This window comes from Mustela lutreola, chromosome 4 (genome assembly GCF_030435805.1).
Source record: "Mustela lutreola isolate mMusLut2 chromosome 4, mMusLut2.pri, whole genome shotgun sequence".
Lineage (NCBI taxonomy): Eukaryota > Metazoa > Chordata > Mammalia > Carnivora > Mustelidae > Mustela > Mustela lutreola.
This window is the reverse complement of record NC_081293.1, coordinates 126661724-126683126: the sequence shown is the minus strand read 5'-3', so window position 1 is coordinate 126683126 and position 21403 is coordinate 126661724. Positions and strand designations below refer to the sequence as shown.

Genomic DNA, 21403 nt, shown 5'->3' with positions numbered 1-21403 from the left:
TTTTCATAAACTAGTGAATAAGATATCCACATTTATTTATTTCAGGGATTACAAACTCAAATGCTCACAAGGACCAGAAGTAATATAAATGCACAATTTACGCATCAAATGCTTTCTTCATTTTCATAAATATGTGGCCTTAGCATTGCCAGAGGTTCCAATTTTTCAAAAAGAACATACTCTCCTACATATTTTTATTTATTTATTTGACAGACAAAAATCACAAGTACACAGAGAGCGGGGGTTGGGGTGGGGAGAAGTTGGCTCCCGCTGAGCAGAGAGCCAGATGCAGGGCTCAATCCCAGGACCTTGGGATCATGACCTGAGCTGAAGGCAGAGGCTTTAACTCACTGAGCCACCCAAGCGCCCCTTAACTATTTCTTAAAGTTGAACCCTAAAACTCTTAGTGTCTAGAGATCAAAATTCCTTTATAATTCATGTAACAGATCATCTGAAAGAAGTCTTTTTTTGGGGGGGGGGATAGAGATTATAATGCCATAAGAACAGAAATAAGACATCACTGAATTATTGGAAAGATAAGTGTGCGGAGGGATCTTAAGTTGATAATTTTTTTTTTAAAAAGAGAAATTAAGTAGTTAATAAGTCAAATTCAGTTGAAAATCCACAGTTCGAAGAAAAAAATGTAAAAATTCATGTTTTTTTTAAATTTTTTTTTATAAACATATATTTTTATCCCCAGGGGTACAGGTCTGTGAATCGTCAGGTTTACACACTTCACAGCATTCACCAAAGCACATACCCTCCCCAATGTCCATAACCCACCCCCCTTCTCCCAATCCCCCTGCCCCCAGCAACCCTCAGTTTGTTTTGTGAGATTAAGAGTCACTTATGGTTTGTTTCCCTCCCGATCCCATCTTGTTTCATTTATTCTTCTCCTACCCCCTTAACCCCCCACGTTGCATCACCACTTCCTCATGTCAGGGAGATCACATGATAAAAACTCATGCTCTTTACTTCATTGGTCTACTTCAAGCCATTTTAGGATAAAAATTTGAAGTATATAACCAAAAGGTCTCCCAAATATTATCAAATGCTTAATTTAGTTCAAAACTTGTTTCTTGCAAGTACCTCAGGAACTGCTGTGGGAATGAGAGAAAAAGGGGGCAAGGTAAGCATCCCTGTACTAACCAGAACTGGTTAGTTTCCTTTTTACTGGCTTTATACATTAGACTTCTGAAGGACTGTTTGAAGGGCTCTACTGCTAATAATACAAATCTAAAATGACTGATTTACTTTTTCTGAAGATTTTATTTATTTGACAGAGGAGCGCATCCAGAGGACAGAGCCCAATTAAATTCGGGACTTGATCCCAGGACCCTGGAATCATGACCTGAGCTGAAGGCAGATCCTTAACCGACCACACCAACCAGGCACCCCTGAAATCACTGATTTAGATCTGGGTTATTCTCATATTTGAGAAAGCTGTGAAACTGTCTCAGATAGCTACTTTGTAGCCATTGATTGCTAGAGGAATTAGGAGGCTAATCCTACAGTAGGCCAGTTATTTTACTTCTCTTAACTCTTAAGCACTTACTTTCTAAAATGAATAAAAGAAAGGAGTCTTTATTCAAAGGTGGCTGGCATATAAAACATGATTTTTAGGAATGCATTCATATGGTCATTATGATACATATTACTGTTATGACAAATGTGGCAATGTTTTAAGAAAATGAGTTAACAACAAGGGGTACCTGGCTGCTCAGTTGGTTAAGTGTCTGCCTTTGGCTCAGGTCACGACCCCAGTGTCTTGGGATAGAGCCCTGCATGCTGTCTTACAGTCTTTCAAATAATTAAATGAGGACCACACCAATAAATAATTCTAAGAAACTTATTACATGTTGTTCTGCAAATTTCTATTCTAGGAATGGCAGATTATTCAAAGATTATTCAACAAATTCAAAGTGCAAGCACAAACCCTTTTAAATAGGAAGAATTAGGAAAGAAATTAATAAATTCTTAACCTCACTTGCTATACCCCATATTAATCTTACAAGAAAATCTTAAAATTTTGCTCAGATTTTCTAATTTCTTAATCATTTACTCAATGTATAAGTTATGAAAGAGAGTTCTTAATATTAACCCAAGCTCTGTCCCCCTAATGACATTCATTCTATTGAGTTGTTTACCAGAGTAATTTAACTCTTTGTGGTTCAATGTGGTTCTCCTTATTCTGCAAATAACATTCTTACTATTATGCTAGTCCAGACAAATTTATGTAGTTCCCCAATAACTATAATCAAGGAGTTCCTGCTATCTGGTGGACACACAAACATTACATTGAGAAGGCAATCAAAGGTTCCACCAGGACAAAGGAGGAAGTCACATTTCTCACACTTTGCGAACTTTACATTACACTAAAAAATCACAGAAATCTGAAAGTCCTATAAGGCTACAAAAAGTTAAAACAAATAGTTTCTTGTTAATGTTAAATAGCTGATAAAAGTTTTAAGCTTGATGCTTATATGGTTATGTTTCCCAATATGATAATCTATAGTGTTTACATACTAAAAAGTACTAGCTAAAATATTTTTCTTTTTTGTTAAAGTGTATATTTTGACTTACCCCTCCCAGATCCTGAATGTCCTTTTGCAGTTTTTCAGATATGGTGATAGAAGGTAAGTCAATGTAAAATATTTTTCCCCAGAGCGGCTTATATTTGGATTTTTCTGGTTTGTTATCAGTTTTCATAGATTTTACAGATCTGTTTTTTTCATTTTTGACTTGGATCCCACCTGTTGTTTAAAAAAAATACAGAATTAGATGTTTTATGTAGACAGAAAATTTCTACTGTTTTAAAAATATTTTTATACAGTCATCATATCACAGAAGGGGAAAAATCTTTATAATCCCATCAGTTAAAAACTCAATGGCATTTTAATATATTTCTTTGTAGTACCACTTGGGATAAAAGCAAAATACCAGGGCGCCTGGGAGGCTCAGTGGGTTAAGCCGCTGCCTTCGGCTCAGGTCATGATCTCAGGGTCCTGGGATCGAGTCCCGCACTGGGCTCTCTGCTCGGCAGGGAGCCTGCTTCCCTCTCTCTCTCTCTGCCTGCCTCTCTGCCTACTTGTGATCTCTCTCTGTCAAATAAATAAATAAAATCTTAAAAAAAAAAAAAGGCAAAATACCATACTTGTTTTAGCAGATACTATATCATAAAATAATTACTGCTCTAAGCCAGTAAATTCAACTTGCAGTAAGTATTTATGCATTTGTTCCTGTTTTTACGTATTATGGTGAAAACTATCTAAAACCTTTTTGAAAGATTTTCCTCCTTTCTACGTAAATTCCAGAGGTATTTACTCAGAAATACTTATGAAGGATCTATATTCTGTTGAACACTGAAAACGGGCTTAAAATGTTAAAAAACCTGTCAACAGAAGAAACCTGTTACCCATGATGCCCTTGTCCACAAAACGTTCCAAGGTTTAGTTTCCTATAGTTTGTCTATATAATAGAACTAAATGGTCCATTTTAAGATCCAAGTCACCATTCACTTCATTATTTCCTTTAAAGACAGACCTGAGATGGAAACAACTTTGAAAATTAAACAGCTTTGAAAATTAACTTTCATAACACAATCTGTTCATACGTTGGAAATTCCTATATATATACGACATATATATTCTAGACATATTAAAAAGAAAAAAACTTGGAAGCTGTTGTATGTTTTACCATACAAAGTAGTCGAAAATGGAAATATGCTTTCATTTCTATCTATAATGTTGAAAACAGCAGTGCTGTGTTTGAAATACAAATAATATCTCTTAACTTTACGAGTGAAGAAAAATAAATTTAAGAATAAGGCCCCAAACCCGCCTACAATCACCCAATTTAATCATAAACCTAAAAGCCACGAGCACCTCTGCTTTCAAACCGGGAATGCAGCCTCAAAGGGCCTAAGCTGAGTCTCAACCTCTGTCCGAGGCCCGGGCAGGTCGCAGGTCCACAAACTGTTTTCTAGTTTTACGACCAACGGCACCCCCAGGAATTTGGGGCCGCGACTGGAGCGTGAACAGCGCGAGGGGCCCGGCTGGGATCCTTTCCTTTTCTTGAGGCAAAGCCCTGGACGGAGCCCTCCTTCAGGCCACAGAGAAGGACGCACCAGCCAGAAAAGAAAAGGAGCAGGGACCTGGGGGAAGAACTCTATAAAGAATCAATGGTGGAACCACGAGGGGAGAAAAGGATTAAAGGGACTGCAGTGGAGGAGGGGCTTCATACCCTGGAAATGTCCTTTGCTGTGGATCCTCATGGCTCTGGAGTTCATGGCAGCCGCCCGGCACCTACATGCTGGGTTCGGGAGAGGGTCACGCCAGGCGGCCCAGAAAACACAGCTCCTCGAGGCCGATTTATCACCCGGTCGCCTCTTCCCCTTCCGCAGACTACCACACCCACGCAACAGAGAAGCCGCGTCTACCGTCCGGGTTTCCGGGGCCGGATCCCACTCCGAGGCGCGGAGGAGGAAGAGGTAAAGCACAAACGAGTGGGCTGCGGCGGTTAAAGATTTGAAAACGCGTCACGCGGCCGCGGCGCCCAGACGCGCGCCCCGCCCTCTCTCACGCCGCGCGCCGCGCCCCGCCTCGCGCTCACCCCCCCACGTGCCCGCCTCCTCGCGCTGTGCGCCCCGCCCCCACGGGCCGCGTCTCCGCCCCCTCCGCCCCTCCCCCATGGTGATGTCTTTCAGGCTTCAGGTCCCCGCTCTTTCACCCGTGTCTTCGCGTCCCTCCGCTCCCTTGAAGAGCCCTTGGGACTCCTGTTGACCTAACACAGTGAATGCAGTTAGCCCCGGAGGCTAGTCCAGCCCGCCAACAGGGTCATTCCCGCCGCCCAGGGTCGCCGGGACCGCCTGCCCACCAGCTGCCTCCTACACCAGGTACGCTTCTTGCCCGCGGGTCGGCTGCCCGGGAGGCTGAAGGCGTGCCGGCTGCGGCCCAACTAGGACTCAGCCTCGGGCCAGGCCGGGCTAGTTGGCAGCGACAGCCTCTGCCCAGAACGCCCCGAGGCGCCGAGCGAGGTTTTCCTGCGGTCACCGCCGACCTTGCCTGCTCGAGACAGGCCGCAGAGGGACTTTCAGGCCGGGAGCGGCCTGGGCGGGGGGACGTCGGAGCCGGGGGTCGGAGTAGGACCCAGCCTAGAGCGAGTTCAGGTCGCCTTGGGCCGTTTGGTACTATTTGACTGTGTGCTGCTCCCTTGACCTCGGTTGTGCACAGACCTGATCTCGTTTTATTGTGAAATTTGTTTCAACAATAATAAGTGGAATTTGAAATCTCAAGTCCTAGGGTTTGGGGTCTGGACCTGCCACGTAGTAGCACAGCACGTACCTTGTGGTTAAATTACCTAATCGCTTTGAGTCCCAGTTTTTTTCACTTGTGAAATGGAGGGAATAATGGGATTATAGTAAGGATTATGTTAAAATATTTTGTAAAGTAAGTCAATTTTGTTTTTTAAGTGGGGAAAAACCGCTTCACAGAATTGTTCTGGGTTTGTTTCTGCTTATAGACTTGTGGAAGAAGAGCATTAACCCTTCCGCTATTTTGCATTCATCAGCTTTTGGCCATAATAGTTTTCCGTTGTTTAATGGTTGATCTATTTATTTAATTTTTTAAGAGAGAGAGCGAGAGGAGGGAGAGAGAGAGAGAATGTAAAGCAGGCTCCAGGCCCAGCGTGAAGTCCAAACCCTGGTTGAACTCCTGACCTAAGCCTAAATCAAGAGTCAGCAGCTTTATGGGCTGAACCACCCAAGTGCTGGTAATGGTTGATTTTTGAACTAATAGAGATGCAAGAAGTTAGTGCCAATATCACTGTTTCACAAATAAGTACTTTAAAGCATAGATAAGGATGGATTGTAATAACCCTTAGCCAAAATGGAGACTCCAAAGAGGTAGGAGGTTCAGGTTTGCTAAGGGAAATGAGAGTTTAGTTGTGGATGGCTTTTAGTTGAAGGACTTAGGGCGAGAAGCATGGAACTATCATTATTAGGCAGTTGGTAATATCTGTCTGTAACTCAGAAGAGACGTGGGGGTGGGATGAAAAGAGGAAAAAGATTGATTTGAGAGACATACAGACCTTCAGCTCCGAAATGATACATAAGGGAATCAGATCTTGAGAGACAGGAGGAGGTGTAGTTTGAACAAAACATATTCAACATTAGATGTTCTGAGGAAGACAACCTATTTGTAAAATATAAGACTTAGAATCACAGACCCATGAAAGAAATATTACATTGCATATTCATTAAAAAGTAAAAAATTTAAAAATGTGAACTACATGGGGCACCTGGGTGGCTCAGTGGGTTAAGCCACTGCCTGCTCCGGGTCATGATCTCACGGTCCTGGGATTGAGCTCCACATCCAGCTCTCTTGGGATCCAGCCCCACATCCGGCTCTCTGCTCAGCCAGGAGCCTGTTTCTCTCTCTCTGCCTGCCTCTCTGCCTACCTGTGATCTTTCTATGCTTTCTCTGTCCCCTTTCTGTGCTTTCCCATATCCCCTAAACCTTCCAAAGACCCTATCCTCCCTTTCTATCACTATAATTCCCTACACTGACAAATTTTCTCAAAAGTACACCATCTCCTCTTCAAGTCCCTTGTTCTTAACTAGTAAGACTTTTTGTTTATAAAAAGCTTTAAGGGGCGCCTGGGTAGCTCAGTGGGTTAAAGCCTCTGCCTCGGCTCAGGTCATGATCCCAGGGTCCTGGGATCGAGCCCCACATCAGGCTCTCTGCTCAGCAGGGAGCCTGCTTCCCTTCCTCTCTCTCTGTCTGCCTCTCTACTTGTGATCTCTGTCTGTCAAATAAATAAATAAATATCTTTAAAAAGCTTTAAGAATGAGAAACGTGGATGTAGAATGTAGTTAAAGTCATGGAAGGAAATGAAATTGCCTGGGAGAGCATAGGAAATAAGAGAAGCAGTGATGAGTAGATGATGATGAAATAGTGAGAAAAATGGAGAAAAGGCCAGAGAGTTAGGAAGAGAACTGGGAACAAAACTTATCATCCAAAGTCACAGAATTAGAAACATTGGGATCATGCAGTCTTCACTATCTGGCTTTGGGTAGTTTTGAGTCTCAATTTTAATCTAAGAAAAGGGTGTAATTAATACTTCCGATGTGAGGAAGAAATGAAACATTTTTGATAGCTTAATTAGTACACACAGTGAGAGCTCAGTGAGTACTACCCTTCTAGTGACCTCTGCACCAGCTCCTCCATCTTCAAGAATTCAGAAAGGCCAAGACTTGAAAAATGGGCCTTTGATTCTAGTGTTTAAGATGTCATTGTTTTCCGGGGCACCTGGGTGGCTCAGTGGGTTAAACCTCTGCCTTTGGCTGGGTCATGATCTCAGGGTCCTGGTATCAAGCCCCCTATATTGGGCTCCCTGCTCAGCAGAGGCTCTGCTATCCTCACCCTCTGCCCACACCCCTTCAAGTGTGCTCTTTTTTCCCCCTCTCACTTTATTTCTCAAATAAATAAATAAAATCTTTTAAAAAAAAAAAAGATGTCATTTATTTCTTTAGTAGGACTTACATATATGACTAAGATATAAGTACTAGTTAAGAACAAGGGACTTGAAGAGGAGATGGTGTACTTTTGAGAAAATTTGTCAGTGTAGGGAATTATAGTGATAGAAAGGGAGGATAGGGTCTTTGGAAGGTTTAGGGGATATGGGAAAGATTTAAACATATTTCTATTGAACGTTAAAAATGAAAACTCAGGGCACCTGGGTGGCTCAGTTGTTAAGCATCTGCCTTCAACTCAGGTCATGATCCCAGGGTCCTGGGATCGAACTCCACATTCCATCGAGTTGGGCTCTCCACTTAGCGGGAAGCCTTGCTTCTTCCTCTCCCACTACCCCTGCTTCTGTTCTCTTTCTCGCTGTGTTTCTCTCTGTCAAAGAAAATAAATAAAATCTTAAAGAAAAAAATGAAAACTCACTTTATGTTCCAGTGAAAGCTGAGTTACCTTTCATATTTATTTTAATGGGGAAACAGTAGCAAAGTTGTATCCTAGCTTTTAGACACACCCTTAACTGCATTGTAGTGATAATGCCAAGCTCTGAATAAGCAGAAAGTCTGTTTTACTGGTCAATAATTTTCTAATCTGTAATTCAAGGTTAGTTTTTAAAAATATTATTGGAATTCAGATCTTTTAGTAGGTACGGGAAAGACTTGGTCATGTATCTATGGCCTGGATGCATAGAAACCCCCTTACTTATGTCAATAATCAGGACTGTTGGTAAGATAATAAAGTTTATGTTAAAGTATATCTTAAAGTATGCTTCAGGTGAAGGATATACATTCAAGAAGAACTGAATGGGGGACGGGGCAAGGTTATTTGTGGTGAGACATTTGTTTAAAGAGTTTTATTAAGTAAAGTTTGAAAACACTGAGCAGAATCATTGTCTAAGTAAATGAAAATTTGGCTGTAAATCAGGAGAAATGAATTTCATTCAGTACTGGCTCTATTCCTAAGAAGTTTTATCACCTTGGGCAATTTTACCTCTTATAGTACATCATAAATGGAGACAATTGTCTGCATAGTCTGCCCCATATCTTTTTGTGGTTACCAAATGAAGCCTAATCTCCTTTTTCAGGCTATCTCACACATACATCCAAATTTGAGTGTTTTGTTCTGGGCACACTTTCCTATTGTCTTTCTTTTGCTTAAGCCTCTCCAACTGTTCCTCTTCCCTGTTCATAGCAAGCCCCATAGCTTAGATTGAGCTTTATCTCCTGCTCATTTGGGGCTTTATGTATATTTGCTATTTGATTTATATGCTAACTATTGATATATTATCTTCCGAAATATGTTCTCTTGTTTTTTTTTTTTTTAAGATTTTATTTATTTGACAGAGAGAGAAACAGTGAGAGAGGGGACACAAGCAGGGGGAGTGGGAGAGAGAGAAGCAGGCTTCCTGCCAAGCAGGGAGCATGCAGGGCTTGATTCCAGGACTCTGGTATCTTGACCCGAGCCAAAGGCAGATGTTTAATAAATGAGCCAGCCAGCTGCCCCTTGCTTGCTATTTTTTTTTTAAGATTTTATTTATTTATTTTGACAGAGATCACAAGTAGGCAGAGAGGCAGGCAGAGAGAGAGAGGAGGAAGCAGGCTTCCCGCTGAGCAGAGAGCCCGATGTGGGACTCTTGATCCCAGGACCCTGAGATCACGACCCAAGCCAAAGGCAGCGGCTTAACCCACTGAGCCACCCAGGCGCCCCTGCTTGCTATTTTTTAAATTTAATTTTCATATCTCATAGTCTCAATACCCTGGTGAGTTGGAGGACCTAACGGTTTTCAGTGGTTGTTAGTTTTATAGGCTAAGCATATGAAAAGATAGCTGTAGCACTGGAGTCCCTGTCTCAGGTAGTGGTGGGCTCAGAAACCAGGGAAATTCAGTGTATCAAGACCTTGAACACAACTTCAGTGAAGGGTAAAAAAAACGCAGAAAAAACAAAACAGGAGGATTCAGAATTTGAAAGTGGATTCAGACAATATGATTTGCAGGTCACTATGACATCTGTGGGAACTGTTAAAGATAATGAGTTGGTTCAGAGGTGATATGTCATTCTGAACTAGAGGGTAAATACCTTAAGGGTGGTAAAGAATACATACTATGTAACTATGACTATAAAATAATCTATCTGTTAATCCCACTTTCATCTTTCCTTCTGCATTGATTGAGCACCTGCCACGTGTTATGCTCAGTGAGATGGGTCTACATAAGACCCCATAGAAATCTCATTATGTAAATTTTAAAAGTTTCTAATAAAGTAGTCCCTTCTTATCCCAGATTTCAGTTATCCTCCATCAACCATGGCCCAGAAGCAGATGATTTTCCTTCTGACCTATTGTCAGAAGGTCAGTAGTAGCCTAATGCTTCATTAACCTCACTTTGAATCACGCAGGCACTTCATCATCTCACATTATCACAAGAAGGAGGGTGAGTACAGTAAGATATTTTGAGACAGCAAGAGACCACATTAACATAACTTTTATTTTAATATATTATTATAATTGATCTGTTTTTATTTACTGTTAATTTCTTTTTTTTGTTTACTGTTAATTTGTTAGTGTGATTTACTTTCTGATTTCTTAATGTGTTAATTTCTAATTTATAAATTAAACTATCCTATCATAGGTGTGTGTATATAGGAAAACAAATACGTTGAGTTTGTTACTGCCTGGGGTTTCAGGCATCCACTGGGTGTGGTGGAATGTATCCCTTGGCAGGTATAGCTTCATAAAATAGAGCCATTTTAAATGTATAGATGGACTTATAATAAATATGTATGACCATGTAATTACTACTGGAATCAAAATACAGAACCTTTCAAATTTTTGTTAGGCTGTATGTTTTTAGTTCTCTTAGTTATATATCTAATACTGGAATTGCTGGGCCATATGAAAATTTTGTGTTTAACATTTTGAGGAACTGTCCAACGTTTCCACAGTGGCTAACTGGTTTTACCTTCCCACCAGCATACGTAAAAGGTTCCCCGTTTCTCCACATACCTATCATTCTTTTTCTTTTTCCTTTTTTTAAAAATTATGAACTTTTTACTGCTGTGAAGTGGTATCTCATGGTATTTATACAATATGCTATGCTTACCACAAGTATAGCTACCAAAAGATATCATAGAACCCTATTACAATACCATTAACTATATTCCTGATTCTATCTTTTATCCCAGTAACTTTTTCAATACGTAGCTGAAAAACTATCTCTCACTCCCCTTCACCCATTTTGCCTGTTCCCCCATCCCCTACCCTCTGGCAGGCATCAGTTCACTGAACTTGTTCCATATATATGTAAAATCATATGGTATTTGTCTCTCCAGCTGATTTATTTCACTTAGTGTAACCTCCTCCAGGTCCATCTGTGTTATTAAGATGGTAAGATCTCATCCCTTTTTATGGCTCAGTAATACTACATTATAATATGTAAATATATATAGCATCTTTTTTATCCATTCATCTATTAATGTATACTTGGGTTGCTTCCATATCTTGGCTATTATAAGTAAGACTGCAATAAATATAAGGGTGTATATGTATTTTTGAATTATTGTCATTGGATTTTTGTTTGTTTGGGTTTTTTTGTTATTTTTTGTTTGTTTGTTTTTTTGGTAAATATACCACAGTAGAATTACTGGATGATATGTACTTCTGTTTAAGTTTTTGAGGAACCTCCATGCTGTTTTCCACAGTGGCTACACCACAACACTACAACAGTGTTGGTGGGAAAAGGGTTCCTTTTCCTCCACATTCCTCAGTGCTTGTTATTTCTTGTTTTTTTCATTCTAGCCATTCTAACAGGAATAAGGTGATATCTCACTCTGGTTTGATTTGCATTTCCCTGATGATGACTAATGTTGAGGATCTTTTTGTACGTCTGTAAGCCATCTGTTTGTCTTATTTAGAAAAATGTCTATCTGGATCCTTTGCCCTTTTTAAAAATCATATTGTTTGTGTTTTTGGTGTTGAATTGTGTGAGTTCTTTATATTTTTGCTTCCACTAGTATTGGATAATCATTTGCTTGTATCTTCTCCCATTTGGTACATTGCCTTTTTCTTATGTAGATACTTCCTTTGTCAGGTGAAAGCTTTTTATATCAGTGTAGTCCCAGTGGTTTCTTTTTGCTTTTGTTTCCCTTTCCTGAGGAGACCTCTACAAAAATGTCGCTCTGGTCTATGTCAAGGAAATTACTGCCTATGTTTCCTTCTAGGAGTTTTGTGGTTTGGGGACTCACATTTAGATTCTTAATCTATTTTGAGTTTATTTTTGTGTATGGTGTGAGAAAGTGGTCCATTTCCATTCTTTAGCTTGTAGCAATCCAGTTTCCTCAGCACCATTTTTTGAAGAGACTGCCTTTTCTTCATTGTTTATTCGTACTGCCTTTGTTGTATATTAATTGACCACGTACGTCTGGGTTTATTCCTGGGCTGTCTATTCTGTTCCACTGATAAATGTGTCTATTTTTGTGCCAGCACCATAATGTTTTCTTTTCATTACTACAGCTTTATAGTGTATCTTGAAAACTGGGATTGTGATGCCTCCAGCTTTGTTCTTCCTTCACAGGATGCTTTGCATATTTGAGATCTTTGGTGGTTCGATACAGATTTTGATATTACCTATCTAGTTCTGTAAAAAAAAAAAAAATGCTGTTGCCATTTCATTTATTTATTTTTAAAGATTTTATTTATTTATTTGAGAGAGAGACAGTGAGAGAGAGCATGAGCGAGGAGGTCAGAGGGAGAAGCAGACTCCCCATGGAGCTGGGAGCCCGATGTGGGACTCGATCCTGGGACCCGGCATCAAGACCGGAGCCTTGGGCAGTCGTCCAACCAACTGAGCCACCCAGGCGTCCCTGCTGTTGCCATTTTAATAGGGATTGCATTCAATCTGAAGATTGCTTTGGGTATTATGGACATTTTAACAATATCCTTCCAGCCCTTCAGCATGGGTATCTTTCTCTTTGTGTTGCCTTCAATTTATTTCATCAGTGTTACATAGTTTTCAGAGTACAAGTCGTTCATCTCCTCGGTTAAGTTTGTTCCTAGATATTTTATCCTTTCTGGAATAAATGTAAATGGAATTATTTCCTTAATTTCTGTTTCTTCTACTTTGTTATTGGTGTATAGAAATGCTACTGATTTCTGCATGTAACTTACATCCTGCAGCTTTACTGAATTCATTTATTCTAAAAGTTTTTTTGGTGGACTCTTTAGAGTTTTCTATGTATAGTGTCATGACATCAGCAAATGGTGACTGTTTAACTTCTTCTTTACCAATTTGGATGCCTTGTCTTTCTTGTTTGGTTCCTGCAGCTAGGACTCCAGTACTATATTAAATAAGAGTGGCAAGAGTGAACTTCCTTTTCTTGTTCCTAAAGGAAAATATCTCCATTTTTCACTGTTGAGTGTAATGTTCACTGTGGGTTTTCCATTCTTTCTATCTGGCCTTTATAATGTTGAGGTATATTACCTATAAGCCCACATTTTTGGGGTGGCTCAGTCAGTTAAGTGTCCAACTTCTGATTTCAACTCACGTTATAATCTCAGGATTATGAGATCGATCACCGCATGAGGCTCTGCTGGGTATGGAGCCACCTTAAGATTGTCTCCCTCTCCTTTTTCCCCCTTTAAAAGAAACAAAAACAAAAATAAACTTTTTGAGAGTTTTTATTATGAATAAATGTTGAATTTTGTCAGATGCCTTTTCTGCATTTGTTGAAATGATCATGGGATTTTTGTCATTTATTTTGTTGATACGGTATATCACAGTGATTGATTTGTGAATATTGAGCCATCCTTGCATCCCAGGAATAAATCCTACTTGATCATTGTGAATAATCTTTTTAATGTATTGTTGAGTGTCGTTTGCTAATATTATGTTGAGGATCTTTGCATCTGTGTGCATTAGAGATATAGCCCTGTGATTTTCATTTTTTTGTAGAATATATGTTTGGTTTTGATATAGGGTAATGAAGGTCTCATAGAATGTATTTGGAAACTTTCTTTACTCTTCTGTTTTTTTGGAATAGTTTGAGGATAATAGGTATTATTAACTATTTTTTAAGTGTTTGGTAAAATGCTCCTGTGAATACATCTGGGTCTGGACTTTTGTTTGTTGGAAGTTCTTTGATTATGGTTTCCATTTCATTACTAGTAATTGGTCTGTTCAGATTTTCTATATCTTCATTCAGGTTTGGAAAGTGTATATTTCTAGGAGTTTATCCATTTCTTGTAGGTTATCTAAATTCCAAACATATAAATTTTTCATATTATTCTCTTAGAATTTTTTGCATTTCTATGGTGTCAGTTGTTAACATTCTTTATTTCTCATTTTCTATCCTTTTTTAATGAGTTTGGCTAAAGGCTTATCCGTTTTGTTTATATTTTCAAAGAACCAGCTTTAGTTTAATCAGCTTTTTTTTTTCTTTCTAGTCTCTATTTCATTGATTTATTCTCGATCTTACATAGTTCCTTTTTTCTACTCATCATGGGCTTTGTCCTTATTCTCCTAGTTTCTTTAGGTGTAAAGTTAGATTTTTTTTTTTTTAATGTTTTTCTTCTTGAGGTAGAGCTGTATCATTTAAATTTATTTGTTAGAACTGCCTTTCTTATGTCCCAAAGATTTTGGACCACTATATTTTTATTTGTCTAGATGTATTTTTTTTAATTTCCTCTGATTTCTTGGTGTCCATTGGCCATTTAGTAGCATTTTGTGTAGCCTCGACATGTGTTTTCTTGTATTTTTCTTGTGATTGATTTCTAGTTTCATACTGTTGTAGTTGGAAAAGATCCATGATATTTCAGTCTTCCTGATTTATTAAAACTTGTTTCTTGGCCTTAATGTGGTCTATCCTGGAGAATGTTCCACGTGCAATTGAAAAGAATGTGTATTCCATTTTTGGATGGAAAGTTCTGTATATACTTTTAGGTCCATCTGGTCTAATGTTTTCTTCAAAGACTCTGTTTCCTTGTTGATATTCTGTCTGGATGATCTACCCATTAATGTAAGGGGTGTTAAAGTCCCCCTTAATGTTTGCTTTCTGCATATAGATGCTCCAGTGTTAGGTTTGTGGGTATTTACAATTGTTAAACCTTCTTTTTGTGTCTTTAGGTATGAAATTAGTCTCCTGTAGTCAACATATAGTGGGGTCTTGGTTTTTTATCCATTCCTCCACCCTGTCTCTTTTGATAGGAGCATTTAGACCATTTGCATTTAAATGTGTACTTATTGCCATTTTGTTAATTATTTTTTGGTTGTTTTTGTAATTCTCTTACTTTTTTTTCTCTCTTGCTCTCTTTCTGTGTGATTGATGACTTTCTGTGTTTTGCTTGGCTTTCTCTTTATTTTTTATGTATCTATTACAGGTTTTTGGTTTGTGTTTACCATGAGGTTCATGTATAAAATCTTAGATATATAACAATCTATATTTAATTGATGGTCTTTTAAGTCCAAACACATTCTAAAAGAACTTTTTTTGCATTCTAAAAGAAACTTTTCCATCTTTTATGTATATGTTGTCATATTTTACATCTTATTATTCATAATTTTTTTGCTTCTAAGTATCACCTTTTCCACTTAAAAGAAATTCCTTTAACATTTCTTGTAAGGCTGGTTTAGTGGTGATGAACTCATTAACTTTCATTCATCGAGAAACTATTGCTCCCTCAATTCTGAATGATAACCTTTCTGAGTTGAATATTCTTGGTGACAGGTCTTTTCCTTTCAGCTCTGAATATATCATGCCACTTTCTTCTGGCCTGCAAAATTTCTGCTGAAAAATCAGCAGATAGCCTTACATGGTTTCCCTTGTCTGTAACTTTTTTTGTTTCCTCCTTGCTAGTTTCAAAATTTTCTGTCTTTAACATATGTCACTTTAATGCTTATTTGTCTTATTGTGGACCTCCTTGGGTTCATTTGTTTGGAACTTTCTATGCTTCCAGATCCTGGATGTCTGTTTCCTTTCCCCAGTTAGGGAGTTTTTCAGGTATTATTTCTTCACATAAGGTTTCTGTCCTTTTATGTCTCTCTCTTCTTTTTGGAGGCCCTATAATGTGAACTTTTGTTCACTTGATGTTGTCTAAGAGATCCCTTAACTTATTCTTGTTTTTTTCTTTCTTTCTCTCTCTTTTTTTTTCCTTTTTCTGATGCTGAGTTTGGATGCTTTCAGTTACCCTGTTTGCAGGTTGCATAACTGTTCTTCTGCAGCCAAGTATCTACTATTGATTCCCTGTAATATATATTTCATTTCAATTACTGCATTTTTGAATTTTAATTGTTAGATTTTTTTTTTTTAAGTTTTCTATCTCTTTTTTGAAGTTCTCAGTTCTTTTCTCTTCAGTCTGGTTAGCATCTTTGTGATCATTGCTTTCCACTCTATGTGGTGTACTTCTTATTTCTATTCATTTTTTTTTTTTTCTTATTCCTTCATTTGGAGCAACTTCTCTCTCCTAATTTGCTTGACTTTGCTGTGTTTGTTTCTATGAATTAGTGAGTGAGTACTTTTACACTTGAGGGTATGGTCTTATTATATGGTCAGACCCTGTGTTGACTATGTGTGCCTGGTGACTTTGACTGGCTGGAACTATCTCGAGCATGTGCTGGGGGTCCTAGAGTATGCCACATTGGGCTGCCCTGGTGGAGTGACCAACGCTGAAGTGGGCATGGGCCAGGGCAGTTCCAGGGCTCTCCATGAAGAAGGCACCCTGGCAGCATAGCTAAAGCTGAAGTGGGTCCAGGGGGGGTATCCTGTCCCATGCAGAGGGCACACTAGTGGGATGACTGAGGCAGGGCACAGAACAGGGGTTCCTGGCATGTTCTCTGTAACAAATAAATTTGAGGTGGAGCCTGAGTTGGGGTGTCCCTGGGTGCTCTGCATTCTGAGCACTCCGGCAATGTAGCTGTAGCTAAAGTGAGCTGGAACTGGGGTGGACCCTGGGCTTCCCTTCCAGCATGTGCCCTGGGAAGATAGCTGAAGCTGAAGTGTTTGCAAGTCTGGGTGTCCAGGGGTGCTCACTGCAGAGTGTGCCTTGGGAGGGTGATTGGAGCCAAGGTCAGCATGGGCTGGGGTGTCCTGGGGGCACTCCCTGAAGGGGCAGCTTTCCAGGTGATTGGAGCTGAAGCAGGCATGAGTCAGGAGGTCCTAGAGTACTCTGTGCTGGGAGTGAAATGGTGTAGGCCTGAGGTGTTCTGCGGTGCTTATGTCTGTGTCAGCTTGGCATAATAGCCAGTGCTGTAGTGAGCACCCACCAGGGGTCTCCTGGTGTATACTGCCCTGGAGCTGCCTTAGTGGGACTGATAGGTCTGGTGTAGCTGGACCTGGGACTCACTGAAACTATAGGCCAGCTGTGGCACCCAGACCTTGCTCCTGTGTGTGCTGTCAGTTTGGAGGGACATAAACCATGGACCTCACCAGCACCACTGACCCAGAGAGAATTCCAGTAGCTCCCTCGCTGTTTGGTGGAGGTCTAGGTCTGGATCTTTTATATTTTAGTTGCTCTTTTAAACCTATGCATTTTTTTCTGTGTCCCAGGGCATGTGGAGCTATGGCAGGGCTCACTGAGGTGGCAGGCCATCAATGGTGCCCAGAACTGTGCTCCACTCTGCATTATCAGAGCAGAGGGTAAACATAAACTGTGGCACACTCACCAGCCCCTCCAGTGTCAAGAGAGGTCCAGCAGCTCCCTGGCTGATGGAATTCTAAGGCTGATATCTTAAACTGAGACTTTTTTTTCTATGCCCCAAGGCAGACATATCTGCTTTAGGTTCCTCAGTACTATCCGTTCCCTTTTAGAAAGTGGGAAGGGACAGTAAAGTCTCCTCCAAACTGAGAAAGTACTTTGAGACTGAAAAACAAAATAGGCGGTTTTGTACAGTTTACATAGAGTTTTATTCAGGGTAACTTACTGACAAGGGAGGTTTAGGTGGAGAATGATCCACGGCAACTGCATAGTTTTTCTCTGCAAAGTCTGGACTTCAATACACAGATTTTATAGAATAAGTGGACATGCAAAGGGCATTGTAGTGAGGCTAAAGGGTTTGCATGTAGCTCAAAGGATTCATGAGCACCTAATTGACAGTAACCTTTAATTAGATCTTGTGGCACCTCCTATGTGTGAGGAATGGGAAAGACTGTTATCCTTAATAGATTCATGGAAGGACAAATTAAGCCTTTCCCTATCCTGAACTTGGCAAGCATTTCTAAGGTATGTAGATTGAGTCTCCAAGGGGCCTGAAACTCATAGCCCAAGAAGGACCATTAAGTGAAATGAACAAGATGGTGGTCTATTTTTTTTTTTTAATTTTATTTATTTATTTGACAGAGAGAAATCACAAGTAGTCGGAGAGGCAGGCAGAGAGAGAGAGAGGGAAGCAGGCTCCCTGCTGAGCAGAGAGCCCGATGCGGGACTCGATCCCAGGACCCTGAGATCATGACCTGAGCTGAAGGCAGCAGCTTAACCCACTGAGCCACCCAGGTGCCCCCAAGGTGGTGGTCTAAAGATGGAATCCGTATTGTCAGCACTCCTACACTTCCATTACAGTCCCCTGCATTTGGGGGTTCCCTTCATTATCTTCTATCCATCTCTCCTGCTATCTTCTGTGTGGTCTCTCTAGCCTTTCTTTATATGTTCTTTTTTGTGCAGAAGCTGTTCAGTCAGCCCTTGGTTCTTTAAGAGGAACTGCTCTATAAATAGGTGTAGATTTAGTATGTCCAAAGGAGAGTTCAGGGTCTTCCTTTGTCACCATCTTGGACCAGAGCTCCACCTCTTCTAGTACATTTTGTGGATGTGTGTGGGGTTTTCTGTTTTGAGGGGGATGTTTGGTGGCTTCTGAAGTGATTACAATTAGTATTTTAACTTATAACAATCTGGTTCAGATTAATACCAATTTAATCTTAGTATACAAAAATTTGCTTTCTTATAGCTCCATTCCTTACCTTCTCTGTGCCTTTGTAGTCATACAGATTAATCTTTATATATTGTATGCTTATAAGCAGAGATTTACTTTATTGTTTTATCCTGTTACCTTTGCCACTGCTCTCATTTGTTTATGAACTCCAGTTACTTCATGCTCATGAATTGGAGGAATTAATGTTTTTATGTTAATATTTTATGTTAGTATGTTAAAATGTTTGTACTATTCTTAGCAGTCTACAGATTCAATGCAATCTCTACAAAAATATCAATAGCATTTCTTACAGAACTGAAACAAATAATAAAATTTTCATGGAACCACAGAAGGCCCTGAATAGCCAAAGCAATCTTGAGAAAGAACAAAGCTGAAGATGTTATAATTCTAGATTTTAAAGTATACTGTAAAGTTTGAGTAACCAAAGTAGTATGGTAATGGAAGAGTGAAACAGGATAGATCACATGGAACAGTGGAACAGCCCAGAAATAAACTCACACTTAACATGGTCACTTGATCTATAACAAAATAGGTAAGAATAATACAATGAGGGGATGACAGTCTCTTCAAAAAATGGTGTTGGGAAAACTAGATGGGTATGTGCAAAAGAACAAAGCTGGACCACTTTTTATACCATGTACAGAGATAAAATGGATTACAGACCTAAATGTAAGACCTGGAACCATAAAACTTAACAACAACATAGTAAACTTTCGGATGTCGGTCTTACAATATTTTTTTCTGGATCATTCTTCTTTAGGGAAAAAACAAAAATAAGCAGTTAGGACTACATGAAACCAAAATCCTTTTGCAGAGCAAGGGAAACCATCAACAAAACAAAAAGGCAGGCTCCCTACTGAGCAAGGAGCCCGATGTGGTACTCAATCCCAGGACGCTGGGATCATGACCTGAGCCAAAGATAGCCGCTTAACCAACTGAGCCACCCAGGCGTCCCTCAAATTTTTATTTAAATTCTAGTTAACAGATAGTATAATACTGGTTTCAGGAGTTGAATTTAGTGATTCCTCACATATAACACCCAGTTCTCAACATAAGTGCCCTCCTTAATACCCATCATCCATTTGGCCCATTCCCTGCCCATTTCCCCTCCATCAACCCTTAGTTTGTTTTTTATAAGTAAGAGAGTCTTATGGTTTACTTCCCCCTCTCTTTTTTTTTCCTTACGTTCATCTGTTTTGTTTCTTAAATTCCACATATGAGTGACATCACAGTGGCATTTGTCTTTCTCTGACTTATTTTGCTTAGCATAATGCACTCTTGCTTCATCCACATCATTGCAAAGGGCAAGATTTCATTCCTTTTGATGACTAATATTCGTGTGTCTGTGTCCCCACACACATATCCCCCACATCTCCTTTATCTGTTCTTCAGTCAGTGGACATTTGGGCTCTTTCCATAATTTGGCTATTGTTGATAATGCTGCTATAAATACCAGGGTGCCTGTGCCCTTTCAAATCAGTACTTTTGTATCATTTGGATAAATACCTATTATTGTAATTGCTAGATAAGGGTAGTTCTATTTTTAACTTTTTTAGGAACTTCTATACTGTTTTCCAGAGTGGCTGCAGGAGCTTGCATTCCCACCAACAGCGTAAGAGGGTTCCCCTTTCTCCACATCCGTGCCAACACCTATTGTTTCCTGTGTTACTAGTTTTAGCCATTCTGACAGGTGTGAGGTGGTATCTCTTTGTGGTTTTGATTTGTATTTCCCTGATGAGGAATGACGTTGAGTATTATTTCATGTGTCTGTTGGCCATCTGGATGTCTTTTTTGGAAAAGTATCTATTCATGTCTTCTACCCATATCTTAACTGGGTTATTTGGTTCTTTTGGGTGTTGAGTTTGGTAAGTTCCTTATAGATTTTGGATACTAACCCTTTATCACATAGGCCATTTGCAAATATCTTCTCCCATTGCAAGGCTGCCTTTTAGTTTTATTTACTGTTTCCTTCACTGCGCAGAAGTTTTTTTTGTTTTGTTTTGTTTTTAAGATTTTATTTATTTATTTGACAGAGAGAGATTATAAGTAGGCAGAGAGGCAGGCAGAGAGAGAGGAGGAAGCAGGCTCCCTGCTGAGCAGACAGCCCGATGCGGGACTCGATCCTAGGACCCTGAGATCATGACCTGAGCCGAAGGCAGCGGCTTAACCCACTGAGCCACCCAGGAGCCCTGCGCAGAAGCTTTTTATCTTAGGGTCCCAATAGTTCTTTTTTGCTTTTGTTTCCCTTGCCTTTGGAGATGTGCCTAGTAAGAAGTTGCTATTCCCGATGTCAAAGAGTTGCTGTCTGTGTTCTCCTCTAGGATTTTGATTTTTTTTTTTTTGGTGTGTTTTTTTTGTTTTTTTGTGTTTTTTTGTGGGGTTTTTTTTGTGGCAAATTTAGATCTTCCCTCCACTTTGAATTTATGTTGTGTGCAGTGTAAGAAAGTGGCCCAGTTTCATTCTTCTGCATGTGGCTGCTCACTTTTCCCAACACCATTTGTTGAAGAAACCTTTTTTTTTTTTTTTTTTCATTTGATACACTTTCCTGCTCTGTTGAAGACTACTTGACCATATAGTTATAGGTTTTTTCCTGGATTTTTTTTTAAAGATTTTATTTATTTATTTGACAGAGATCATAAGTAGGCAGAGAGGCAGGCAGAGAGAGGAGGAAGCAGGCTCCCCGCTGAGCAGAGAGCCCGATGCGGGACTTGAACCCAGGACCCTGAGATCATGACCTGAGCTGAAGGCAGCGGCTTCACCCATTGAGCCACCCAGGTGCCCCTGGATTTTATTTTCTTTTCCGTTGATCTATGTGTCTTGTTTTTGTGCCAGTACCATACTGTTTTGATGACTACAGCTTCGTAATACAAATTGAAGTCCAAAATTGTGATGCCTCCCACTTTGCTTTTCTTTTTCAACGTTGCTTTGGCTATTCAGGGTCTCTTGTGGTTTTATGCAAATATTTTAGGA

At 39.8% G+C, this 21403-nt stretch overlaps 2 protein-coding genes across 6 annotated transcripts in view; one reads left to right on the top strand and one right to left on the bottom strand.

Annotated features, from left to right (window-relative positions):
* The window catches only part of DBF4 (DBF4 zinc finger), a 28494-nt gene extending 23912 nt beyond the window's left edge, over positions 1–4582 (bottom strand). For 2 of the 3 annotated variants that reach the window (XM_059171011.1, XM_059171012.1), the window contains exons 1-2: positions 4243–4582; positions 2584–2753 (exon numbers count right to left, since the gene is read on the bottom strand). In XM_059171011.1, coding sequence (XP_059026994.1) covers positions 2584–2753; positions 4243–4288 — 216 coding nt within the window. In that variant the 5' untranslated portion in view covers positions 4289–4582. Of the gene's footprint in view, positions 1–2583; positions 2754–2940; positions 3096–4242 lie in introns of those variants that run through there. The other variant, XM_059171013.1, reaches the window with a different exon arrangement.
* Positions 4583–4669: 87 nt separating this feature from the next.
* Positions 4670–21403, top strand: part of SLC25A40 (solute carrier family 25 member 40) — a 55025-nt gene continuing 38291 nt past the window's right edge. For 2 of the 3 annotated variants that reach the window (XM_059171026.1, XM_059171023.1), the window contains exon 1: positions 4670–4894. The gene's annotated coding sequence lies outside the window, so the exon portion shown is untranslated. Of the gene's footprint in view, positions 4895–9917; positions 9953–21403 lie in introns of all 3 variants that reach the window. The other variant, XM_059171024.1, reaches the window with a different exon arrangement.